The sequence below is a fragment of the Saccopteryx leptura genome, chromosome 3, assembly GCF_036850995.1.
Source record: "Saccopteryx leptura isolate mSacLep1 chromosome 3, mSacLep1_pri_phased_curated, whole genome shotgun sequence".
In the NCBI taxonomy this organism is placed as follows: domain Eukaryota; kingdom Metazoa; phylum Chordata; class Mammalia; order Chiroptera; family Emballonuridae; genus Saccopteryx; species Saccopteryx leptura.
Genome location: NC_089505.1, coordinates 138,758,828 through 138,782,306, shown reverse-complemented (window position 1 = coordinate 138,782,306; position 23,479 = coordinate 138,758,828). Strand labels below are relative to the sequence as shown.

At 39.5% G+C, this 23,479-nt stretch overlaps 2 protein-coding genes across 7 annotated transcripts in view; one reads left to right on the top strand and one right to left on the bottom strand.

The window, feature by feature from the left end:
- Positions 1-1,804, top strand: part of JAK1 (Janus kinase 1) — a 157,265-nt gene extending 155,461 nt beyond the window's left edge. For all 4 annotated transcript variants that reach the window (XM_066376478.1, XM_066376474.1, XM_066376476.1 and 1 more), the window contains one exon: positions 146-1,804. In XM_066376478.1, the coding sequence (XP_066232575.1) occupies positions 146-241 (96 nt within the window). In that variant the 3' untranslated portion in view covers positions 242-1,804. The remainder of the gene's footprint in view (positions 1-145) is intronic.
- The window catches only part of RAVER2 (ribonucleoprotein, PTB binding 2), a 157,870-nt gene continuing 136,191 nt past the window's right edge, over positions 1,801-23,479 (bottom strand). Inside the window, exons 12-13 of one of the 3 annotated variants that reach the window (XM_066376480.1) lie at positions 3,881-4,027; positions 1,801-2,912 (exon numbers count right to left, since the gene is read on the bottom strand). In XM_066376480.1, coding sequence (XP_066232577.1) covers positions 3,881-4,027 — 147 coding nt within the window. In that variant the 3' untranslated portion in view covers positions 1,801-2,912. Of the gene's footprint in view, positions 2,913-3,413; positions 4,028-23,479 lie in introns of those variants that run through there. The other 2 variants (XM_066376481.1, XM_066376485.1) reach the window with 2 other exon arrangements.

The following is a 23,479-nucleotide window of genomic DNA, read 5'->3' as shown; positions in this document are numbered from 1 at the left end:
TGGGAAACTGCTGCTAGTTGGCGCGCGGGTCCAGCACCGGCAGTGTGATACACGCGCTGACTGATTTGTGAGCTCGATTACAGAGTGAGTTAAATCCGCATCTCAAGGCGCCACTGCAACATTTTACTGTGTTTTCTTTTTACAGGTTTATCAACTTATGAGAAAATGCTGGGAATTTCAGCCATCTAATCGGACAACCTTTCAGAACCTTATTGAAGGATTTGAAGCACTTTTAAAGTAGAAGCATGAGTAATGTTTAAAACCCACTGTATATCAAGTCCTCCCTGCTCCCAACAAATACCCAAGCCATTTTAAAAAAATTGTAATGGAAAAACTCTGTATTCTGTCTGAAAAGATACTTGGGTACGTATCCATGTATAAGGCACACTGTGGTGCTTAATATGTGTAAGTACTTCCTCTTTGTCACTGTGTTACGGGTGCCAAATTTAATGATAACAAAAATATTAGAAAGCACTCCTCCCTTTTGGAAAGGATATACCACCATCACATCTGGCTAGTTTACTATCACAGTTGTGTACCAGATGGGATTTTTCAAAACGAGGTGAGCTGACCACGGTAAAAATCTCAAGATGATTGCTTTTTCCCAGCTGCCAGTTGATTTAAATGTTCTCCTGGCACAGAAATCAAAGGTAAAGATTAATGGATTTAGTTGCTACTGTAACATGCCCTAAAATTTCATCATCTATACAGCAATAGACCAAGCATTCTTGAAATATTAGATACGAGTTAGTGTACCATTGTTTCTATACAAAGATGAGTATTCCTGTCACCAGTAGGACTTAACCTTTGATTGTTTTTCCAGTGACTTAGCTCCCGTCTCCATTGGGTGACCAGCGGTACCTCTTTTTTTATTTTGAGAAAACTGGTTGGACCAGGGGGACAGCTGTGGACTAGATCCTTGGCTGCATGATGTTAATGCTTGAGAATCAGCCTGTGCCAGTGCTTTCCTAAGCAGGATCCCTTTAATCAGATTCCGTTCTGAGGACCTGGATGCCATTATCCATGCTTTTAAGAGATGCCAGTGTATAGCCTTTTATAACTCTACCACTTTGGGGCAAGCTATTCCAGCATTGGTTTTAGATGCTGTATGCAGCCAGTCAGACTATAGCCCACGTCCATTGCACTGTTCTTAAAGTATCTCAGTACTTACCATCCATCCATAGGAGTTGATCACTATTTTGACCATCTCCCTATGGCAGTGATTTTCAACCTTTTTCATCTCATGGCACACAAACTGATTACTAATATTCTGTGGCACTACAAAAAAAAGGTAAAAATTTGATTCATTCACACCAGATGGCTGTTGTACTATTTTATTTGACAACCTAAGGGAAAGAGGTCAGTGCCCATACCTAGTCAGGTAGTGCATGTTTTAAAAATATTTGCAGCACACCAGTTGAAAACCACGGCTCTACGGCAAAGACTTGAAAGAAAGACTCCATCAGAAGCGCCATGGAGATGAGGACCCGCCAGACCGTTTCCAGCCCTCCTGGAAGTAGCTGGATAATCAGAATGTCTAGTCTGGGTCAGTGTGAACCATTAGCCTCTATGACCAAGAGTCTGAAAAAGTTTTTGTTAGTGCTGTCTGGTATTTGTTTGATGGTATTATTTTTCACCTTTTTTAGCCTAAAAAAACAGTTCTGGATTTGATGGCAAAACTTGCCATTGCCATTTGAATTTGTTCAATACCTTGACATCACCAAGGTCTCTGTTTGTCAAACCTGTGGCAACTCTATATGCACTTTGTTTACTCTTTATACAAATAAATATACTAGAGACTCCACATGCATATGCCTTTTAATATTAAGACTCCGTTTTCAAAGCATTTCAAACAATTTGCTTAGAAAAATAATATAGACTTTGGGAAGGCTTGGATGGGTCCTTATTACTAACAACACTTGATTTGTACTTATCTGTCATGTCCAATGATAATGGGACACAGGCCAGTATAAATCTACATGTGCTGTAATCCAAAATGTCTTCCAGTTCTTTCAGCCTCTTCCGCTTTCATTTTGCAGCTCTGGTTTGAAAGTCGCCATCTTCCCTTTCTTCTGTTTGTGCTGTCACAGAGCTGTGACTAAGCACAGAAGAAGCTTCTGCCACAGGAGAACAGGGAGAAGTGCAGAGCACGGAGAATCCACTGTTCAGCTGCTGAGTCATAACTGAGCGATTCCTATCCTGATCAGTTATTAATAGGTAGTATTTATCTTAAACATTTTAATTGAACTTCCTAGTATCATTTTCCAAAAGAAATTAATATATGCAATAAATTAGACCAAGTAATATTCTTCACAAATCATACAACATATATATCAATTTTTAACTTCATAATTAAAACAGGATAGATACCTTATGCCATGGTCACAAATAGTAAGTCCCCCAAAATTATATTTAGCAATCTGAGTTCATTAAGACCCCTAAACTCCATATCAATCAATTACAGTCTATAACAAGGAACAAACTTAGGTATTTCTAGATGGCAAAGAGTTTCTCATGCATTTAACACCAAAGTCTTCAGGAAATGGTGATGTCCGAAGTTATATGCAATAAACAATTTTTTAGCCTAAGATACTACAAAAGAAGAGAAGACAAAGCAGAGAGTGAGGTAAAGCTTCTTAGCTCAAAATGGTTATAAATACTGTTACTCCCTAAGACACCTTCAGAAAGGACAGTATGGACTGCTTTACTCTAATACTGTGGAAATAACGCATATAATCAAAATATGCCCTGTTCTAGTAACTAGGTCATCACTAGTCTATGCCATGGAACGAGACAGAAACCTATGTCCTTGCCACTTACAAGTCAGCTGCTAAAGGTAAAGGTCTTTCTTGAGGTGAAGGAAGAAGAGGCTTAGGAACCAGGGCTGCTGGGTCAGGGTCAGCAGACTTGCTCTAGGAAGGGCCAGACAGAAAATATTTTAGACTTTGCAGGCCTTCTGATCACTGTCACAGCTGCTCAGCCACTGTTGCTCAAAAGAGACCTTAGACAATGTGCAAATGAACGAGCATGTTGTGTTCCAATAAAACGTTATGTAAGGACGCACATTTGAACTTCATATTTTAAAGTCATAAATTTTCATTTTTCCTCCAACCACTTAAAAATGTAAACATCATTCTTAGCTTGTAGTCCGTACAGAAACATGTGGAGGACTGAATTTAACCCCAGGATATGGTTTGCCAATCCCTGAAATTAGATCACCAAAGCTACTTTTCTTAAAATACCTTGTTTTTCACAAAAGGCATAAAGGGTTAATAACACTAAAAGTAAAGTATCTGTGGTAGTGTATGCCAGGATATCACTGTCACACTATGTGTGGGTTTTATACTGCATGGCTGCTGTGGGGCTAATAATTTAGTTTGTATGTAAGAGCATCTTTTTTTAATTTTTTAACATTACCATTGCTGCATTTTGTATTTATACTCTTGTAGTTCTAAAAATCTATAAATGACATTACCTCTAGAGAGAAAGTAAATAGAAACACACATTGGCTTATAAGAAACTCATTCATCTAAGGCCCAGGAAACAAAACTTTATTTATTGCTTCAAACTTTTATATATGGTGTCAAAATTATTCCCAGTCCTAAAACAAGGAATATTAATTTCTGCAATGGACTCTTTAAGTTAATACCACATTGATTAAGATGCTCCTAATTCTAGTGTAAAATGTCCTCACTTGATGTTGCTTCTTATTGCTACCTACTTTTATTTGGCAATTCTGCCTGCTGCACAACACAGTTCCTTCTGGGAAATTACAACCCGTATGTAAAGGATATGGCTAGTATGAATGTAGTTAAGGCAGTGAAGAACAGCAGAGATACTGCAAAGAACCTTACAAGGTTATATAAGGAGAGAACTTAACTCAGTACACACGCTTCTTTTTTAAGTAGGTCTCCACGTAACACGCTCCCGTGCCCTGAGAATGCTGGTCAACAAACTCCACTGAACCACCTTCTGGGGCAGAGGTGAGATAAGATGAGCCTCGCTTTTCATTTCTTAAAGATGACACCTATGACAAAAACAAATCATAACTAATGCTAAAATCTAAACTTCAATTGGTTTGTTAAAGATGAGTGTAAGAGAAGCTATTCTACTTCTGATTTGGTGTAAAAACAGAACAGCAGGATAAATAACAAAGCTATCAAAGAATTGCACAAACTCCTTTGTTGAAACAAATTAGACTTTAAAATTTCTATTCCAAAATCACTTGTGAAACTTGAGCAAAATACAAACCAACCTGAGTGCCTCTCTCCCCCAACCCCACATTTTGGGGGAAGAAAAAAAATTGCAGTTGCTTCTGCTGTTTGTACCTGGTTCAAACCCCCTGAGTCAGAATACCAATACCTGATGTCAGTATTCCTCTGAAGGAGAGTGGCTAAAAAATCGAGCTGCACGGCAAATTAGATGTTATATTCATCTAGTAACAAAAGTAGCAAGAGAATAAACTAGTGGCTGTAAAAACTGGCAAAAGATGTCAGTGAAAATAACAATGACAAATTCTAGAGCACAATGTGAATTTAGTCTAGAAATTATGTTAAAATGCAGATTTGCAGGCTGCATCACAGAGATTCTGATCTGGAAGTGTGTAAGATAAGAAGGGCCGGCCCTGGCCGGTTGGCTCAGTGGTAGAGCGTCGGCCTGGCATGCAGAAGTCCCGGGTTCGATTCCCGACCAGGGCACACAGGAGAGGCGCCCATCTGCTTCTCCACCCCTCCCCCTCTCCTTCCTCTCTGTCTCTCTCTTCTCCTCCCGCAGCCGAGGCTCCATTGGAGCAAAGATGGCCCAGGCGCTGGGGATGGCTCTGTGGCCTCTGCCTCAGACGCTAGAATGGCTCTGGTCGCAACAGGGCGACGCCCCGGATGGGCAGAGCATCACCCCCTGGTGGGCGTGCCAGGTGGATCCTGGTTGGGCGCATGCGGGAGTCTGTCTGACTGCCTCCCTGTTTCCAGCTTCAGAAAAATACAAAAAAAAAGGGGGGGCCAAAATGTTCTTCATAGGTAATCACAGTCATCTGTATAGTAAATCAGACCGTGCAGCACAACCTTGTGAGCTTATAATCCCTCATTTTTAGCTTTTACAAATACTACATGTAACAATCTTGTTGAAGCAGAATTATATAACTTGATATACAAGAATGTAGAAATTACTCATAAGGAAAATTTCCAGCAATGCAGAAGAGCCTTCTCATATTACAATTAAAATTACAAGGGTTGCAGCCATGGCCATTTGGCTCAGTGGTAGAGCGTCAACCCAGCTTGTGGAGGCCCTGAATTTGATTCACAAGGAGAAGCAACCAGCTGCTTCTCCACCCCGCCCCCTTCTCTCTCTTGCCCCCTATCATAGGGATAGCTTGATTGATTCAAATGCTGAGGATGGCTTCGTGGAGCCTCTGCCTCAGGTGCTAAAACAGCGCAGGTGAGAGCACTGACCCTAGATGGGGGTTGCCAGGTCGATTCTGGTCAGGGTGCATGTAAGAGTCTATCTCCGAGCCTCCTCTCACTTAAAAATAATTTTTTTACAATGGTCGCAGTTTAAAAAAATGCTTAAGTTCAGAGGGGACAAATGATGAGTCTGTCACAACCCCTTGTAGATAAGTTCTTTTTCATGTTAAGGGGCGGGGGTAGTGAGGAGTTGACCAACATAGCAACACAGGAGCTACTGAGCACCCTCCTTTGATGGACTCGCCAAGTTAGCTACACAAGGAGCAGTTCCTTCTGAAAGAGATCCAGAAACCAGTTGACCCACTACTGCACACTGAACAAAGAGAAAATGCCCAAATAGAAGTGATAGGAAAAACTGAAGTACATTGCCATAAACCTCAGCCCCAGCTCAGTATCATACAATTGGGAGGGGACCCCCATCTTCTAGTTCTCTCTGAGGAGTGAAGGGTTTGGGTTTCACATCTACTGCAACTTTTAAGGTTCCCACTGGCGTGATGAACTCCCAAAACACCTAGCTCTGAAAGCCAGCAGGTGTCCCTGAGATCCACAAGACTACAGCAGCAGTCTTAGATGTATGAGCAATCGCTGGCTGTCCTCTCACAGCTCGACCCAGAGGGACCAGGCACACTTCTCTCTCAACTCTTTCCCTGAAAGAGGTTTATTTCTGTACCTTAAAAGCTGCTGTCTAAGGCCTGGGCTTCTAATCTAGCAGACTCTAAAGGCTAACTTTGATTTCCCCAGAGACCAGGGAAGCTGGAGAACACATTTTCTACCTTCCAATGTACTCCAGGTCACTAGTAGCTTGTGGAAGGAGCTTGTATACACATTTGTGCCTGAGCTTTTAAGGCTGCCACCCAAGGGATGCCTCCAGTCACCTAGCCTTTGATAACCAGTGGGGCTTTCATTCATGAGTCCCACAGGAATAAAACAAATTCTAATGGGCACAGCAACCACCCCATGCTTATGTACCTGGGCCCAGCACAGAGGGAGTAGGCAAAAATGCTCATCTACATTTCTACCTGGAAGGGACGTGACATAATCCCAGCTGCTGCCTCGGGGCCAGGTTCTAATCAGCCTGCATCTGGGTGCAGAGAGCCTTCACTTTCAGACACAAATTGGTCCTGGCAAGCCCTAAACACTGGGAGCCACTAAGTAGGCTTAGACAATCACAAATTTGATAAGGCAACTAGGAGCTCAGGCAAAGCTGATTGACAAGGTTTCTCTCCTATACAAGACCATTCTGTCAAGACTGGAAGAGGTCGCTATTAAAGCTACTGTGCAGAAACCAACATAGAGAGTCAAGGAAAATAACTTATGTTCCAAACAAACAAGAGAAATATCCAGAAACCTAAGAGTAAAGCATGAACAAAGAACTTCAACAGCCTGACCTGTGGTGGCACAGTGGATAAAGCATCGACCTGGAATGCCGAGGATGCCAGTTCAAAACCCTAGGCTTGCCTGGTCAGGGCACATTTGGGAGTTGATGCTTTCTGTTCCTCCCCCCTTCTCTCTCTCTCTCTCTCCTCTAAAATGAATAAATAAATTAAAAAAAAAAAAAAAAAGAACTTCAACAGAGGTAGAAAATACTGTAAAAGTACCAAATAGAAGTCAAAGAGCTGAAGAATTAACTGAAAAATTCAACACAGGTTTGACAACAGACTAGATCAGTCAGAAGAAAGGGCCATGCAAACTGGAACAGGTCAGTGGACTTCTTGCCATTAGAGCTGTAGAGAAAAATAAAATAAGAGTATAAATAGCTTAAGGGACTTATGGGACACCATCAAATGAACAATATACACATAATAGGGTTCCCCAAAAGGAAAAGAGAGGAAAGGGGGCAGAAAGTTTTTTGAAAGAATTAATGATTGAAAACTTCCCTAACCTGTAGAAAGAGACAGACATTCAGATCCAGAAAGCCTAGGGTTGTGATGACGAACCTTTTTATATAAACCACCCACTTTTGCAGTGCTGGTCAACCTGGTCCCTCCCACCCACTAGTGGGGGGTCCAGCTTTCATGGTGGGTGATAATGGAGCAACCAAAGGGTGCCACAGTTGGCCCACCATGAAAGCTGGAAGGCCCACTAGTGGGCAGGAGGGACCAGGTTGACCAGCACTGCAAAAGTGAGCAGTTTTTATAAAGTTCTCCATCACAGGCCTAGGTAGTGCCAAACAAGATGAATTCAAAGTGACCCACACTAAGACACATAATTTAAATGGTCAAACATCACAGACAGGAGAGAATCTTAAAAGCATCAAGAGAAAAGCAACCTGTTACACAAGGAAAGCCCCATAAGAATAGAAAAATTTTCAGCAGGAACCTTAAATGCCAGAAAGGAGTTGGATGATATATTCAAAGCTGAAAGAAAAAAATTGCCAACCCAGAATACTGTACTCAGCAAAGCTGTCCTTCAGAATTGAAGGAGAAAGTTATCTGGACAAAATACAGCTGAAGGAGTTCGTTACCACTAGAATGGCATTACATGAAATGGTAATGTTCAAGCTGAAACGAAAGGATGCTAGTTAGTAATGGGAAAACAAAAGAATAAATTACACTGATAAATATGTACTTAAATATGTGATAAATTCAGAATTCTCTAATATTGTAATGTTAGTGGGCAAATCACTTATTACTCTAGTATGAAGGTTAAAAGACAGAAGTATTAAAAATAACTAATAATATGTTAATAGATACACAATGTAAAATAATGTAAATGGTGACATGTAAAACAAATGTAGGGCCAGAGAGTTTGGTATGTGTTAGAAGTTAACATATTATCAGTTTAATATAGACTGATCTAGACAGTTTTATGCAAGCCTCATGGTAACAAAGCCAAAGCCTACATATACGAGATAAACAAAAAAATCAAAACATACAAATTGCAGAAAATCATCTAATCACAAGAGCAAGAGAGGAAAATAAGAATAGGAATTCTAAAACAACCAGAAAATAACAAAATGGCAATACTAAGTCCACATGTATTAACAAAAACTTTAAATGGGTTTAATTACCCAATCAAATGACATAAAGCACCTGAATGAGTAAAAGTCCAGCAATATGTTGATTTTAAGTCTTAACTCAGCTTAAAGGGCACACACACAGAGACTATAAGTGAAGGGATGAAAAAAAAAGTTCCATACAAATGGCGAAGGAGAGAGGAAACTGTACTTATCTCAGACAAAATAAACTTTAAACCAAAGAATGTGATAACAGAAAGGTCACAAGAGAGGACAATCAAGAGGATATAATATTTATAATTGCAAATGCTTATGAACCCAAAAGAGCAGCACCTTACATATAAAACAAATACTAATTATTCTGAAGTGAGAAATAGGCAGCAATATAATAATAACAGGGAAATTACATATTCCGCTTTCAACAATGAATTACACAGGAAGAAAATAATTAAGGAAACATTGGCCTTAAACTACACATTAAACCAGATGGGTCTAACAGACTTATACAGAATGTTCTACTCCAAAGCTACCAAATACACATTCTTCTCAAGAACACATGGAACATTCTCCAAGACAGACTGCATAGTAAGCCACAAAACAAGTCTCAATATAATTTAAGAAGACTAAAATCCTATCAAGCATCTTTTTAGACCACGGTGGTATGAAACGAAAACAAGAAGCAAGCTAGAAAATTCACAAATAGAGGAACGCTCCTGAACAAGCAATGAGTCAAAGAAGAAATCAAAAGAAAAATAAAAGATAATCTTGAGAAAAGTGAAAATGAAAAAGCAACTTATCAAAACTTGTGGAGTGCCGCAAAAGCAGTTTAGGGAAACATATTGATAAACACCTACATGAAAAATAATAATCTCAAATAAACAATGTAACTTTACACCTCAATGAACCAGAAAAATAACAAATTAAGCCCAAAGTTGGTAGAAGGAAGGAATTAAAGAATATAGCAGAAATGAACAAAATAGCAAAAAGACAATAGAAAAGATTAATGAAACTAAGAGCTGGTTCTTTGAAAAGATAAAATGGACAAACCTTTAGCTAGACTCACACTAAGAAAATGGACTTAAATACATTTATGAATGAAAGAGACATTACAACTTATATATAGAAAAATCACTAAGAATAATTATGGGCAAACTGGATAATTTAGAAAAAATGGATGAAGTTATAGAAACACAACTTATCATGACTGAATTATGAAGAAATAGGAAATCTGAACAGATGATTACTAGTAAGGAGATTGAAACACTAATCAAAAACTTGTCAACAAACAAAAGTTCAGAATCAGATGGCTTCATTGGTAAATTCTTCCAAACATTTTAAAAAGAAAACTAATCCTTCTCAAATTCTTCCAAAAAACAGAATCGAGGAGGCAACACTTCAAAACTTGTTTTATAAGGCCAGCATTACCCTGTACCCAAAACCAGACAAGACTATTACAAGAAAAGAAAATTACAGACAAACATCCTTGATGAATACAGATGCAAAAGTCTTCAATAAAATAGTAACAGACTGGCCCTGGCCGGTTGGCTCAGCGGTAGAGCGTCGGCCTAGCGTGCGGAGGACCCGGGTTCGATACCGGGCCAGGGCACACAGGAGAAGCACCCATTTGCTTCTCCACCCCTCCGCCGCGCTTTCCTCTCTGTCTCTCTCTTCCCCTCCCGCAGCCAAGGCTCCATTGGAGCAAAGATAGCCCAGGCGCTGGGGATGGCTCTCTGGCCTCTGCCTCAGGCGCTAGAGTGGCTCTGGTCGCAACATGGCGACGCCCAGGATGGGCAGAGCATCGCCCCCTGGTGGGCAGAGCTTCGCCCCTGGTGGGCGTGCCAGGTGGATCCCGGTTGGGCGCATGCGGGAGTCTGTCTGTCTCTCCCTGTTTCCAGCTTCAGAAAAAAATGAAAAGAAAAAAAAATAGTAACAGACTGAATACAAAATACATTAAAAGGATCATACACCATGATCATGTGGGATTTATTCCAGAGGTACAAAAATGGTTCAACATCCAAAAATCAATGTGATACACCCAATTAATAAAATAAAGGATAAAAATTATGACCATTTCAAAAGATGCAGAAAAACATTCTGACAAAATTGAATGTCCTTTCAAGATAGAAACTGTCAACAAACTGGGTAGAGGAAACCACCTCAATATGATAAAGGCCGTATATGACTAGCCCACAGATAACACTATCAGTGAAAAACAAAGCTTTTCCTCTAAATCAAGAACAAGACAAGGGTGTCTACTCTTACAAATTCAACAGAGTATTATAAGTCATAGGACAATTAGGCAAGATAAAGAAATAAAGGTCTCCAAATTATAAAGGAAGTATCATTGGATCTATCTGCATATGACGTGATACACAATATACTGAATGCCCTAATGGTACCATTAAAAAACTGTTAGATCGGCCCTGGCCGTTTGGCTCAGTGGTAGAGCGTCGGCCTGGCATGCAGAAGTCCCAGGTTCGATTCCCGGCCAGGGCACACAGGAGAAGCGCCCATCTGCTTCTCCACCCCTCCCCCTCTCCTTCCTCTCTGTCTCTCTCTTCCCCTCCCGCAGCCGAGGCTCCATTGGAGCAAAGATGGCCCGGGCGCTGGGGATGGCTCCTTGGCCTCTGCCCCAGGTGCTAGAGTGGCTCTGGTCGCAACACAGCGACGCCCCGGAGGGGCAGAGCATCGCCCCTGGTGGGCGTGCCGGGTGGATCCCGGTCGGGCGCATGCGGGAGTCTGTCTGACTATCTCTCCCCGTTTCCAGCTTCAGAAAAATACAAAAAACAAAACAAAACAAAAAAAACTGTTAGATCTAATAAACAATTTTCAGTTAAGTTGCAAGATACAAAAATTAGATAATTTCTAAAAATCAATGAACTTTTCAAAAAAAATGTAAGCAACTCTATATACAATAGTATTAAAAAGAATAAAATACCTAGGAATAAATTTAACAAGGAGGTGAGAAATCTGTACACTGAAAACAATAACATTGATGAAAAATTAAAGAGGACATAATAATGGAAAGATATTTAGTGTTCATTAATTGGAGGAATTCATATTGCTAAGATATCCATACTACCCAGAGTAATTGCTATGAAAATTCAAATGGCATTTTTCAAAGCAGTGGAATAAACAATCCTAAAATATGGAACCCCAGAAGACTCTAATCTTGAAAAAAAACCAAAGCTAGAGACATCACGTTTTCTGATTTCACACTATATTACAAAGCTATAATAATCAGAACAGCATGGCATAGCATAAAAGCAGATACATAGATCAATGGAACAGAATAGAGACCAGAAATAACCCATGCATGTATACTCAACTTATGACAAAGAAGCCATGGAGTTGGAAAAACTTGATAGCTACATGCAAAAAATAAAATTCATTTAACTCAAAATGAATTAAAGACTTAAATGTAAGACCTTAAACTACTGACACTGGTCTTGGAAATGATTTTTTTTTTTTTTTGGATTTGACACCAAAAGCATCGGCAACAAAAGCAAAAATATAGGTGGGATTGCATCAAATCAAATAGCTTCTCCATAGCAAAGGGAACCATCAACAAAATAAAAAGGCCACCTATGAAATGGGAGAAAATATCTGCACACCACATGTCCTGTAAGGGAATAATATCCAGAATATACAAGAAACATATACAACTCAAAAGAAAAAAACAAAACCAAATAACCAAAGTTAAAAATTGACAAAGGACCTAAATAGACATTTTTCCAAAGATGACATATAAATGGCCAATTGGTACATGAAAAGGGATTCAGTGTCACTAATCATCAGGGAAATGCAAATGAAAATCACCCCATACCTGTTAGGAAATCTATTTTCAAAAAGACAGGAGATAAAAGTTGGCAAGCATGGGGAGAAAAGGGACCCTTGTACACTGTTGGTTAGAATGTAAACTTGTACCACCACTATGGAGATTCCTCAGGAAATTAAAAAAGGAACTACTGTATGACCTAGCAATCCCATACTGAGTATATTTTCCTTCGGAGACAAAATCATTATCTTAAAGAGAGATCTATATTCCCACATTCATACCAGTATTATTTATAATAGCCAAGGTATAGAAACAGCCTAAGTGTCCACTGACAGATAAATGGATAAAGAAACTATGACACAAACATACAATATTGTTTGACCTTCAAAAAAGAAGGCAATTTTGTAATTTGGGACAACATAGCTTAATCCCCTCAAATTCCATCTAAGTTAATAAGCCACACAGAGAAAGACTAATACCACACAGTGTCACTTATATAAAGAAACAGTCGACCTCACAGAAACAGTAGAAAAGTGTGTGCCGAAGGCTGGGAAGTGAGGGAAACGGAGAGGTTGGTAAAAGGGTACAAACTCTCAGTTATGGGGTGAAGAGGACCTGAGGATCTAATGCAGTGGTTCTCAACCTTTCTAATGTCGTGACCCCGCAATACAGTTCCTCATGTTGCGGTGACCCCAAACCAAAAAATAATTTTGGTGACTACTTCATAACTGTAATTTTGCTACAGTTATTATTTGGAATGTAAATACCTGATATGCATTATGTATTTTCCGATGGCTTTAGGCGACCCCGCTGGGGTCGCAACCCACAGGTTGAGAACCGCTGATCTAATGTATAACATGGTGACCAAAGTTGGTAACACTATATTGTACAATTTAAACTTGCTGAAAGAGTGTCCAAAAATAATATTTAAGGTGATGAATGTGTCAATTAACTCAATGAGGGAGACGCCATTCACTATGTATACATATATCAAATCATCACATTACACACTTTTAACATCTTACAATTTTGTCAATTATACCTCAATAAAGCTAGAGGAAAAATAGTAAAAAAATATTTTTAAAGTAGAGGAATGACAGAAGACTGAAAGCAAGAAATCTGTTTTGGTATTGCCTACTATTGTGACAGTCTAATAAAATCCTTCACATAAAGGTTTATAGGAATGTCTCACAAAGTCAAACAGATTAGCAAAGAATTTGGCTTTAACTCCTGTCATCATTTTTTCGCTGGTAATGAAGTATGTAAACATATCTGAGGCTCGCTTTGAGGTGATGAGGAAAGGATTAGGTGGAAGTATAGATGAAGGATCCTGGCCATGAGGTGGTAATTGTTGAAGCGGAGTTCATGTGTACAAGAGGTTCCACGTAGCTCTAGTTCAACATGGCAATGTAGGAAAATCTTGATCTCACCTCCAGCTATCAGCTACACATGGAATCAAACTTAAGCTACAAATGGAAATGTTTCTTCTGAAAGAAACCCAAGAGCTAGATAAGCAACACCCCCACATTGGGCAAATGAGAAAAACACCACATCAAAATGGGTAGAGGCTGAGACAAAATCTCGCCGTAAATCCCACCCTCGGTGTGACAACCTATAACTGGGAGGGAACTCACAACCCTGAACTCCATAAGGAGCAAAAAGTATAAACCCCAGGTCTAGCACCCCAACTTTTAGGACCTGCACCCGAGAGATGAGCTCCGAAAGCATCTAATTGGAAAGGAAAAGGGCATGCAAGCACAAGACCAACAAGGCTAGAGTTCTTGGAGGGCTCGTGCAGACTCACCCACCTCAGGGCCCACCAGAGACACGGCTGACTGAAAAGCACTGTTTTTCTGTGAAAGAGGCCTACTTGCTCATCTCTTAACTTCAGCTTGAGAGACAGGCATCTAATTTAACATCTCTAGAAACCTACTGAAATAATCTCCAAAGATGGAGGCTGGCAAGCACCAGCCTCTTGCTCTCCATCTGTGTCCCTGCAGGCTGCCAATGTCTCTGGGAAAGGAACTTGTGTACAAGTCTGGGTTTTGCAGCTGCTACCCAAGGGACACCCTTTGATCGCCTGGCTCTGGTAGCAGGCAGGGTTTGTGTTCATGGGTTCAACAGGATGGCAGCAAACAAACAGTTCTTAACTATCACCCAGGGCTCAGTGCAGAGGGAGCAGACAGAAATGCTCATATCCCAGTCTTCCTCTGAAATGGGGATATCTGAATACTGTAAAAGTTGCTGCCTAAGTGTGGGAATCTAGGTGCTGGCTGAGATTTTCCCCTTTGGGAAACTGACGGGTCTTGGCACATCCTCAATGACTGGGAGCCCCTAAGAATAAAGTAGGCTACTTGGATGATCACAAAGTTTTGAAGACAAGCAAGAGCTAGGGAAAGGCTGAATGATAAGATTCATTCCCTACACATGGACACTCCTCCAAGATTGTGAGAGGTGGCTGTTTTATGTAATTCATAGAAATGAACACAGAGAGAGATTGATGTCAGAGAAATGGCGACGTGAGGGATACTCCTGATCTCTCCTCTTGAAATTTCAACAAATTCAACAACTAAACAGAGAAAAAATCTCAGGAGCACACACAAGATAAAGGTATGATTGGGTGAAAAGGTGGCTGAAGATAAAATCTGCTCAGAAGGAAAAAAGACGGAGGGCGGGGTATTTCGCTTTCCTCACTGATCTCAGGAAGGGGCACTTTTGTTTGGAGCTGGGCGGGCAAAGTGGAGATACTGAGATAGAGGGGTAGGAGCTGAGTTAGGGTAGGTGCTCAAACAAAATAAAGAATACACCAGCTCTGCCTGAGATCGTGGACCCTGGGCACACGCATGGGCCAAAGTGCTTAGCCCGAGATTGCCGGTGCTGGGCACTTGTGTGGGCCGGTGGAGGCATCTTTGTGCATTCCTGGCTCCACAATCACCAGAGCTAGGCGTGTGCATGGGGCAGAGTGCTTGGCCTGAGACTGCCTACACTGGGTGCCTCTGCGGGCCAGTGCATGATTGTGTATTCCCAGCTCTGCTTGAGATCACAGGCGCTGGGCGCCCACGTGGGCTGGTGCATTTGTGTGGACTGCTGGAGTCCTGGGAGCTAGACACAGGTGGCCTACCGGGGACTCCCAAACAGCGTGTGAGAAGCCCGTAGAGATCCGACCGGTGGCATGCTAGATCTGCCTGCCGGTCCATAGAATTTTGCCTATGTGTAGCAGAAAGGTGCTTGATCTGCAATCTGTGCGCTGCCCTGCTCGCCTGCTCCCGCTGGTGGCTCTCATTGCCATTGCCTGGTCCAGAACTGTGCTTTGAGTGGTACTTGAGGAAGGACCTGGCTGTGTATAGCTCCTCTTGCTCTGCAGAGAGTGCTGAGGTGACCCCACAGCTAAGTCTCCAGGCTGCTAGCTCTGGTGCAAGGGACGTGGGGAGAGGCACCTGGAGAACTGAGACTGCCATTGCTGGAATCATAAATTGCAAAGCCCTAACAAGCCCTACTTGCCAACAGGACTGAGACCCCAGTCTACATCATTACCACAGTGACACATCAGCAGACCTCTGCCCAAGAGCCCCACAGAGGCAAAATTTGTAGAGCGCCACCCACTGAAAAAAAAGAAGCTACCTCTCAAAACAAGGAAAAATTACATTTTTAAAATGATTTTTGTCATTTTTTTCTTCTTTCCTTTTAACCATCATTATCCATAGCTGTTACATTTTTCATTCCTGTTTTTTGTGAGGTTTTCATTTCTGAAACCTTTACTTCTTTTTTTGGTAGTTCTTTTTATTGTTTTATTTTTTCTCTTTCTTTTCTATCTCGTCCCTTTTTCTTCTCCTTTCTCTTTTTTTCTTTTTTCTTTTTTTATTTGCTCTCATCCAAAAGTAGTTTATCATCAAATTACTATATTTTGGACTCATATTTTTCTTTGTGGCATTTTACTTGTTTTTACTTCATTTTTTCTATTTTTTCATTTTTTCTCAGTTCTTGCTTGTTGTTCTCTGTGGTTTTTGTTATAATTATCATTATAGAATTTTCATTTCTTCAATTTTTATTTTATTTATTAAAATTATCTCTTGTGTTATTAACAATACCACTCTCAAATGCCATAAAAAAAAGAAATCAAACATCATGGATACAAAAAACAGAGACATAACTCAGACACATGATGAAAAATCTCTAGAAAAAATTTCAATTCTTTGGAAGCCTTGGAGTTAAATGACAGAGAATTCAAACTGAAGTTCTAAAAATATTCAATGAAATACAAAAAAGCACTGAAAGGCAATTTAGTGAGCTCAAAAAAGTTTAATGAACAAAAAGAGTACTTCACCAAGGAAACTGAAACTATAAAAAGGAACCAAACAAAGATGAAAAACTCAATACATGAACTGAAAAATGAGGTAACAAGCTTAGCTAATAGAAGAGGCCAGATAGAGGAGAGAATTAGTGACACAGAAGACACGCAACTAGAAATACCATAGAGAGAAGAAGAGAGAGAAATTTTTTTTTTTTTTTTATTTTGACAGAGAGAGTGAGTCAGAGAGAGGGATAGACAGGGACAGACAGACAGGAACAGAGAGAGATGAGAAGGATCAATCATCAGTTTGTCATTGCGCATTGCAACACCTTAGTTGTTCATTGATTGCTTTCTCATATGTGCCTTGACCGTGGGCCTTCAGCAGACCGAGTAACCCCTTGCTTGAGCCAGCAACCTTGGGTCCAAGCTGGTGGGATTTTGCTCAAACCAGATGAGCCCGCGCTCAAGCTGGCGACCTCGGGGTCTCGAACCCAGGTCCTCTGCATCCCAGTCTGACGCTCTATCCACTGCGCCACCGCCTGGTCAGGCGAGAGAGAGAAATTTTTTAAAAAATGAGGAAGCCCTACAAGAATTGTCTGCCCCCATCAGAAAAAGCAACATAAGAATAATGGGTATATCAAAGGGAGAAGAGAGAGAAAAAGAAATGGAGAACATATTTAAACAATCAATGAGAACTCTTTAAGCCTGTGGAAAGAGTTAGAGACTTGAATCCAAGAAGCAAACAGAACATCGAGTTACCTTAACCCAAACAGACCTACTCTAAGGCATATCATATTGAAATTATCACAAATCAATGACACAGAAAAATCCTCAAGTCAGCTAGGGAAAAGAATAATACAACATATAAAGGAAGGTCCATTAGGATATCATCAGATTTCTCAGCAGAAATTCTAAAAGCCAGAAGAGCGTGGACCCCAATATTTAATGTACTGAAAGAACTTCCAACCAAGAATACTATATCCATCAAAGCTATCCTTTAAATATGAAGTGGAAATAAAGACATTCACAGATATAGAGAAGATAAGGGAATTTATCACCAGAAAACCACAACTTCAGGAAATACTAAAGGGGGTTATCCAACCAGATACAAAGAACAAAACAAAACAAAATCACAAGTAAAAGCTCCAACAAGATCACAGTAAAAACAAGGATAATCTGTGACAACAAAAACGAAAAAGGGGAGAGGACAAAGATTAACAGTAGCAAAGAAGCATGAAGTGCAGAAGCATTCATAAGATAATGTACTACAATGAATATGATATATATTTTTTAAATTACCTAATGATAACCACCCTGAAAATACCACTACTGAAACACATAGCTTAAAAAAAAGAAGAAATAGAGGAAAGAAGTATGGAATACAACCAAACATAAAAAAATGACAGAAAAACAAAAGAGAAGAACAAAACAAGAGAGCTATCAGAAAGCAATATATACCATGTTTCACTGAAAATAAGACAGTGTCTTATATTAATTTTTGCTCCTAAACACATGCTATGTCTTATTTTCAGGGGATGTCATATTTTTCCAAGAACAAGAATTCATATTTATTGTTGAACAAAAAATCAACATTTATTAATATACTGGTCATGTCATCATAAACATCAGCATAACCACCCAAACTCTGAATTCCATCAAGAATTTCTTGTGACTCTATTACCATGTACAACAATCTACCCTATTTCCTCGAAAATAAGACAGTGTCTTATATTAATTTTTGCTCCTAAAGATGTGCTAGGTCTTATTTTCAAAGGAGGCTTTATATTTCTAAGCTTGAAAAAAATTGCACTAGGTCTTATTTTTGGAGGATGTCTTATTTTGGGGGAAACAGGGTAAAATGGCAATAGGAAACCCTCAGGTGTCAATAATTACATTAAATGCAAATGGATTGAATTCACCAATAAAAAGGCATAGAGTAGCAGAGTAGACCAAAAAAGAAAATCCAACTGTATGCTGCCTTAAAGAAACATCTAAAAAAAAAAAAAAAGAAACACATCTAAGCTATAAGGATAAAAACAGATTCAAAGTGAAAGGTTGGTAAACGATTCTCCAAGGAAATAATATCCAAAGAAAAGCAGGTGTAGCCATACTTATATCTAACAATGCAGACTACAAGACAACAAAAGTAATCAGAGACAAAGATGGTCATTTCATAATAATAAAGGGAACACTGAATCAAGAAGCCATAACACTTCTTAATATATATGCACCAAACCAAGGATCACCAAAGTATATAAGACATCTAACTGATCTAAAAATAAAAACCAACAAAAATACAATCATACTTTGAGACCTCAATACACTACTGATGGCTCGTTTATCCAAACAGAAAATCAATAAAGAAATATTGGCCTTAAACAAGACACTAGAACAACTGGATATGATAGTCATCTATAGGACATTTCATCCCAAAACGTCAGAGGATACATTTTTCTCCAGTGTACATGAGCATTCTCAAGAACTGACCAAATGTTGGACCACAAAACTAACATCAACAAATTCAGAAAGACTGAAATTATACCAAGCATATTCTCTGACCATAAAACTTTGAAACTAGAATTCAACTGCAAAAAAGAAGTAAACCCACAAAAATGTGGAAATTAAACAACATACTTCTAAAAAATGACTGGGTCAAAGAAGAAATAAAGCAGAAATCAAAAGATATATACACACAAACGAAAATAACAAAACGACATATCAGAATCTCCGGGATGCAGCAAAAACAGTAAAAAGAAGGATGTTCTTATCATTACAGGCTATATGAACAAACAAGAGAGAGCTCAAATAAACAACTTAACATTAAATCTTAAGAAACTAGAAAAAGAAGAACAAAGGAAACTCAAAACCAGCAGAAGAAAGAAAATAATGAAATAGAGAACAGAAAAAGTATAGAAAAAAATCAGTAAAACAAGGAGCTGGTTCTTTGTAAAGATCAACAAAATTGACAAACCCTTGGCATGACTCACTAAGAAAAAAAGAGAAAGAACTCATATAAACAAAATCCAAAATGAAAGAAGAGAAATTACCACAGATCTCATAGACATACAAAGGATTATAGTAGAATACTATGAAAAACTATATGCCACCAAATTTAACAATCTAGAAGAAATGGATAAATTCCTAGACCAATACAATCTTTCTAGACTGAATCATGAAGGAGTAGAAAGCCTAAGCAGACCCATAAGCAGGGAGGAAATAGAAACAACTATCAAAAACCTCCCAAAAAATAAAAGTCCCAGACCAGACGGCTATACTAGTGAATTCTATCAAACATTCAAAGAAGATTTGGTTCCTATCCTTCTCAAAGTCTTACAAAAAAATTGAAGAAGCAGCAATACTTCCAAACACATTTTATGGAGCCACATGACACTATACCAAAACCTGGCAAGTACAACACAAAAAAAGAAAACTACAGACTAATATGTCTAATGAATACAGATGCAAAAATTATAAACAAAATACTAGCAAATCGAATAAAACAACACATTAAAAGAACAATTCGCCATGATCAAGTGGGATTCACCCCAGAATCACAAGGATGGTTCACCATACATAAAACAGTTAATGTAATACACCACATCAACAAAACAAAGTAAACCATATGATCCTATCAACAGATGCAGAAAATGCATTTGATAAAATATATTTTATGTTTAAAACGCTCAACAAAATGGGTATAGAAGGAAAATATCTCAACATAATAAAGGCCATTTATGACAAACCATCAGCTAACATCATATTAAATGGCAAAAAACTGAAAACTTTTCCTCTAATATCAGGAACAAGACAAGGCTGCCCACTCTCTCCACTCCTATTCAGCATAGTGCTGGAAGTTCTAGCCAGAGCAATCAGACAAGAGAAAAATAAAAGGCATTCACATTGGGAAAGAAGTAAAGGTTTCACTTTTTGCAGATGATATGATCCTGTACATAGAAAACCCCAAAGACTCTACAGAAAAGCTATTAGAAAGAATAAACCAATACAGTAAGGTCGCAGGATACAAAAATAATATACAGAAGTCTATTGCTTTCTTACATGCCAACAATGAAACTTCAGAAAATGAACTAAAAAAAAAAATCCCTTTTACAGTTGCAAAAAACCTAGAAATAAACATAACAAAGAATGTCAAGGACCTATATAATGAAAACTACAAAGCATTATTAAAGAAAATCAAATAAGACACAATGAAATAGAAAAAGATTCCTTGTTCTTGGATAGGAAGAATAAAAATAGTTAAAATGGCCATATTACCCAAAGCAATATACAAATTTAATGCAATTTCCATCAAAATTCCAAAGTCATTTTTTAAAGAAATGGAACAAAAAATCAGCAGGAACTACAAAAAAACCCGAATAGCCAAAGTAATCCTAAGGAAAAAAAAAAAAGCTGGGGCATTACAATATCTGACTTCAAATTATACGACAGAGCCACGATAATCAAAACAGTATGGTATTGGCAGAAAAACAGACACGCAGACCAATGGAACAGAATAGAGAGCCCAGAAATAAAACGATATATGTATGGTCAAATCATCCTTGATAAAGGAGCCAAAAACACAAAATGAAGAAAAGAAAGCCTCTTCAATAAATGGTGCTGAGAAAACTGGAAAGACACGTGCAAAAGAATGAAACGACTACAGTTTGTCTCCTTGTACAAAAATTAATTCAAAATGGATCAAAGACCTAAATACAAGATCTGAAACAATAAATTATATAGAAGAAAACATAAGTACTAAACTCTTGGACCTTGGCCATAGAAAACATTTTATGAATTTACTCCAAAGGCAAGGGAAGGCAAAGATAAATAAATGAAAGGGACTACATCAGACTAAAATAACTCACTAAAAAAAAGACAGCCAACTAAATGGGAGATGATCTTTTCAAACAATAGCTAAAGAAGGGCCTAATATCCCAAATATACAAAGAACTCACAAAACTCAACAACAAACAAGCAAACAACCCAATACACAAATGGGAAGAGGACATGAACAAGGACATGAACAGCCACTTCTCTCAAGAAGAAATACAGATGGCCAATAGATATATGAAAAGATGCTCATCTTCACTAGCTATTAGAAAAATGCAAATCAAAACTACAATGAGACACCACCTCACACCTGTTAGATTAGCTATTATCAGCAAGTCAAGTAATAAGTGTTAGGCTGTGGAGAAAAAGGAACCCTCATTCACTGTTGGTGGGAATGTAAAGTAGTACAACCATTATGGAACCACCAGTACGGTGGTTCCTCAAAAACTTTAGAACTACCATATGACCCAGCAATCCCTCTACTGGGTATATACCCCCAAAACTAAAAAACACTGGTACGTAAAGACACATGCAGCCCCAGGTTCATCACAGCAGTGTTGTTGGTGGCCAAGACATGGAAACAACCAAAAAGCCCTTCAATAGGATTGGATAAAGAAGATGTAGTACATATATGTACTACTCAGCCATAAAAAATGATGACATAGTATCATTTATGACAACATGGATGGACTTTGATAACATTATACTGAGTGAAATAAGTAAATCAGAAAAAACTAAGAAATGTATGATTTCATACATAGGTGGGACACAAAATTGAAACACATGGTCATAGATAAGAGTGCAGTGGTTAGGGGGAGGGGAAGAGAAGAGTGGAAGAGGGTGGGTGGAAGGGAGGGGCATAAACAAATCCAAATAAAAGGTGACAAAGGACAATTTGACTTTGGGTGATGGGTATACAACATAATTGAATGTCAAAATGATCTGGAGAGCCTGACCAGGCAGTTGCACAGTGGATAGAGCATCAGACTGGGATGCGGAGGACCCAGGTTCGAGACCCTGAGGTCGCCAGCTTGAATGCAGGTTCATCTGGTTTGAGCAAAGCTCACCAGCTTGGACCCAAGGTCGCTGGCTCGAGCAAGGGGTTACTTGGTCTGCTAAAGGGCCACAGTCAAGGCACATATGAGAAAGCAATCAATGAACAACTAAGGAGTCGCAATGAAAAACTGATGATTGATGCTTCTCATCTCTCTCCGTTTCTGTCTGTCTATCCCTATCTATCCCTGTCTCTGACTCTTTCTCTGTCTCTGTTAAAAAAAACAACAGCCCTGGCCGGTTGGCTCAGCGGTAGAGCGTCGGCCTAGCGTGCGGAGGACCCGGGTTCGATTCCCGGCCAGGGCACACAGGAGAAGCACCCATTTGCTTCTCCACCCCTCCGCCGCGCCTTCCTCTCTGTCTCTCTCTTCCCCTCCCGCAGCCAAGGCTCCATTGGAGCAAAGATGGCCCGGGCGCTGGGGATGGCTCTGTGGCCTCTGCCCCAGGCGCTAGAGTGGCTCTGGTCGCAACATGGCGACGCCCAGGATGGGCAGAGCATCGCCCCCTGGTGGGCAGAGTGTCACCCCATGGTGGGCGTGCCGGGTGGATCCCGGTCGGGCGCATGCGGGAGTCTGTCTGACTGTCTCTCCCTGTTTCCAGCTTCAGAAAAATGCAAAAAAAAAAACAAAAAAAAACAAAACCACACAATGATCTGGAGATGTTTCCTCTAAATCTATGTACTCTAGTTGACCAATGTCACCCCATTAAAATTGACATAAATAAAAATTTTTAAAAAAGAAATGAACACAGAGAATCAAGAAAAATAAAGAAATAGAGCCATATATTCCAAATGAAAGAACAAAATAAAAAAAGACCTTAATGAAATAGAGATAAGTGAAATACAAATATTGATCAACTCACGACCTATGCAACTTACGACCATTCAACTTTAAAACCACAATCGCTAGCCACAACTACTCTGCGTCTGGCAGCGCAAGCATTGCCCACCTGGGCGTATGACAGTGCAGACCAGCTTCCGGCAGCACCATTTCACCTGTTATTCCAGACTCAGTATAGCGATTTGTGTTTTGTGTCTTGGATATTTTTCATCAAACCCCTCCCAAGATGTCTACCAAGAGGAAACTGTCTTTGCAAATATTAAACCAGTTGTACTG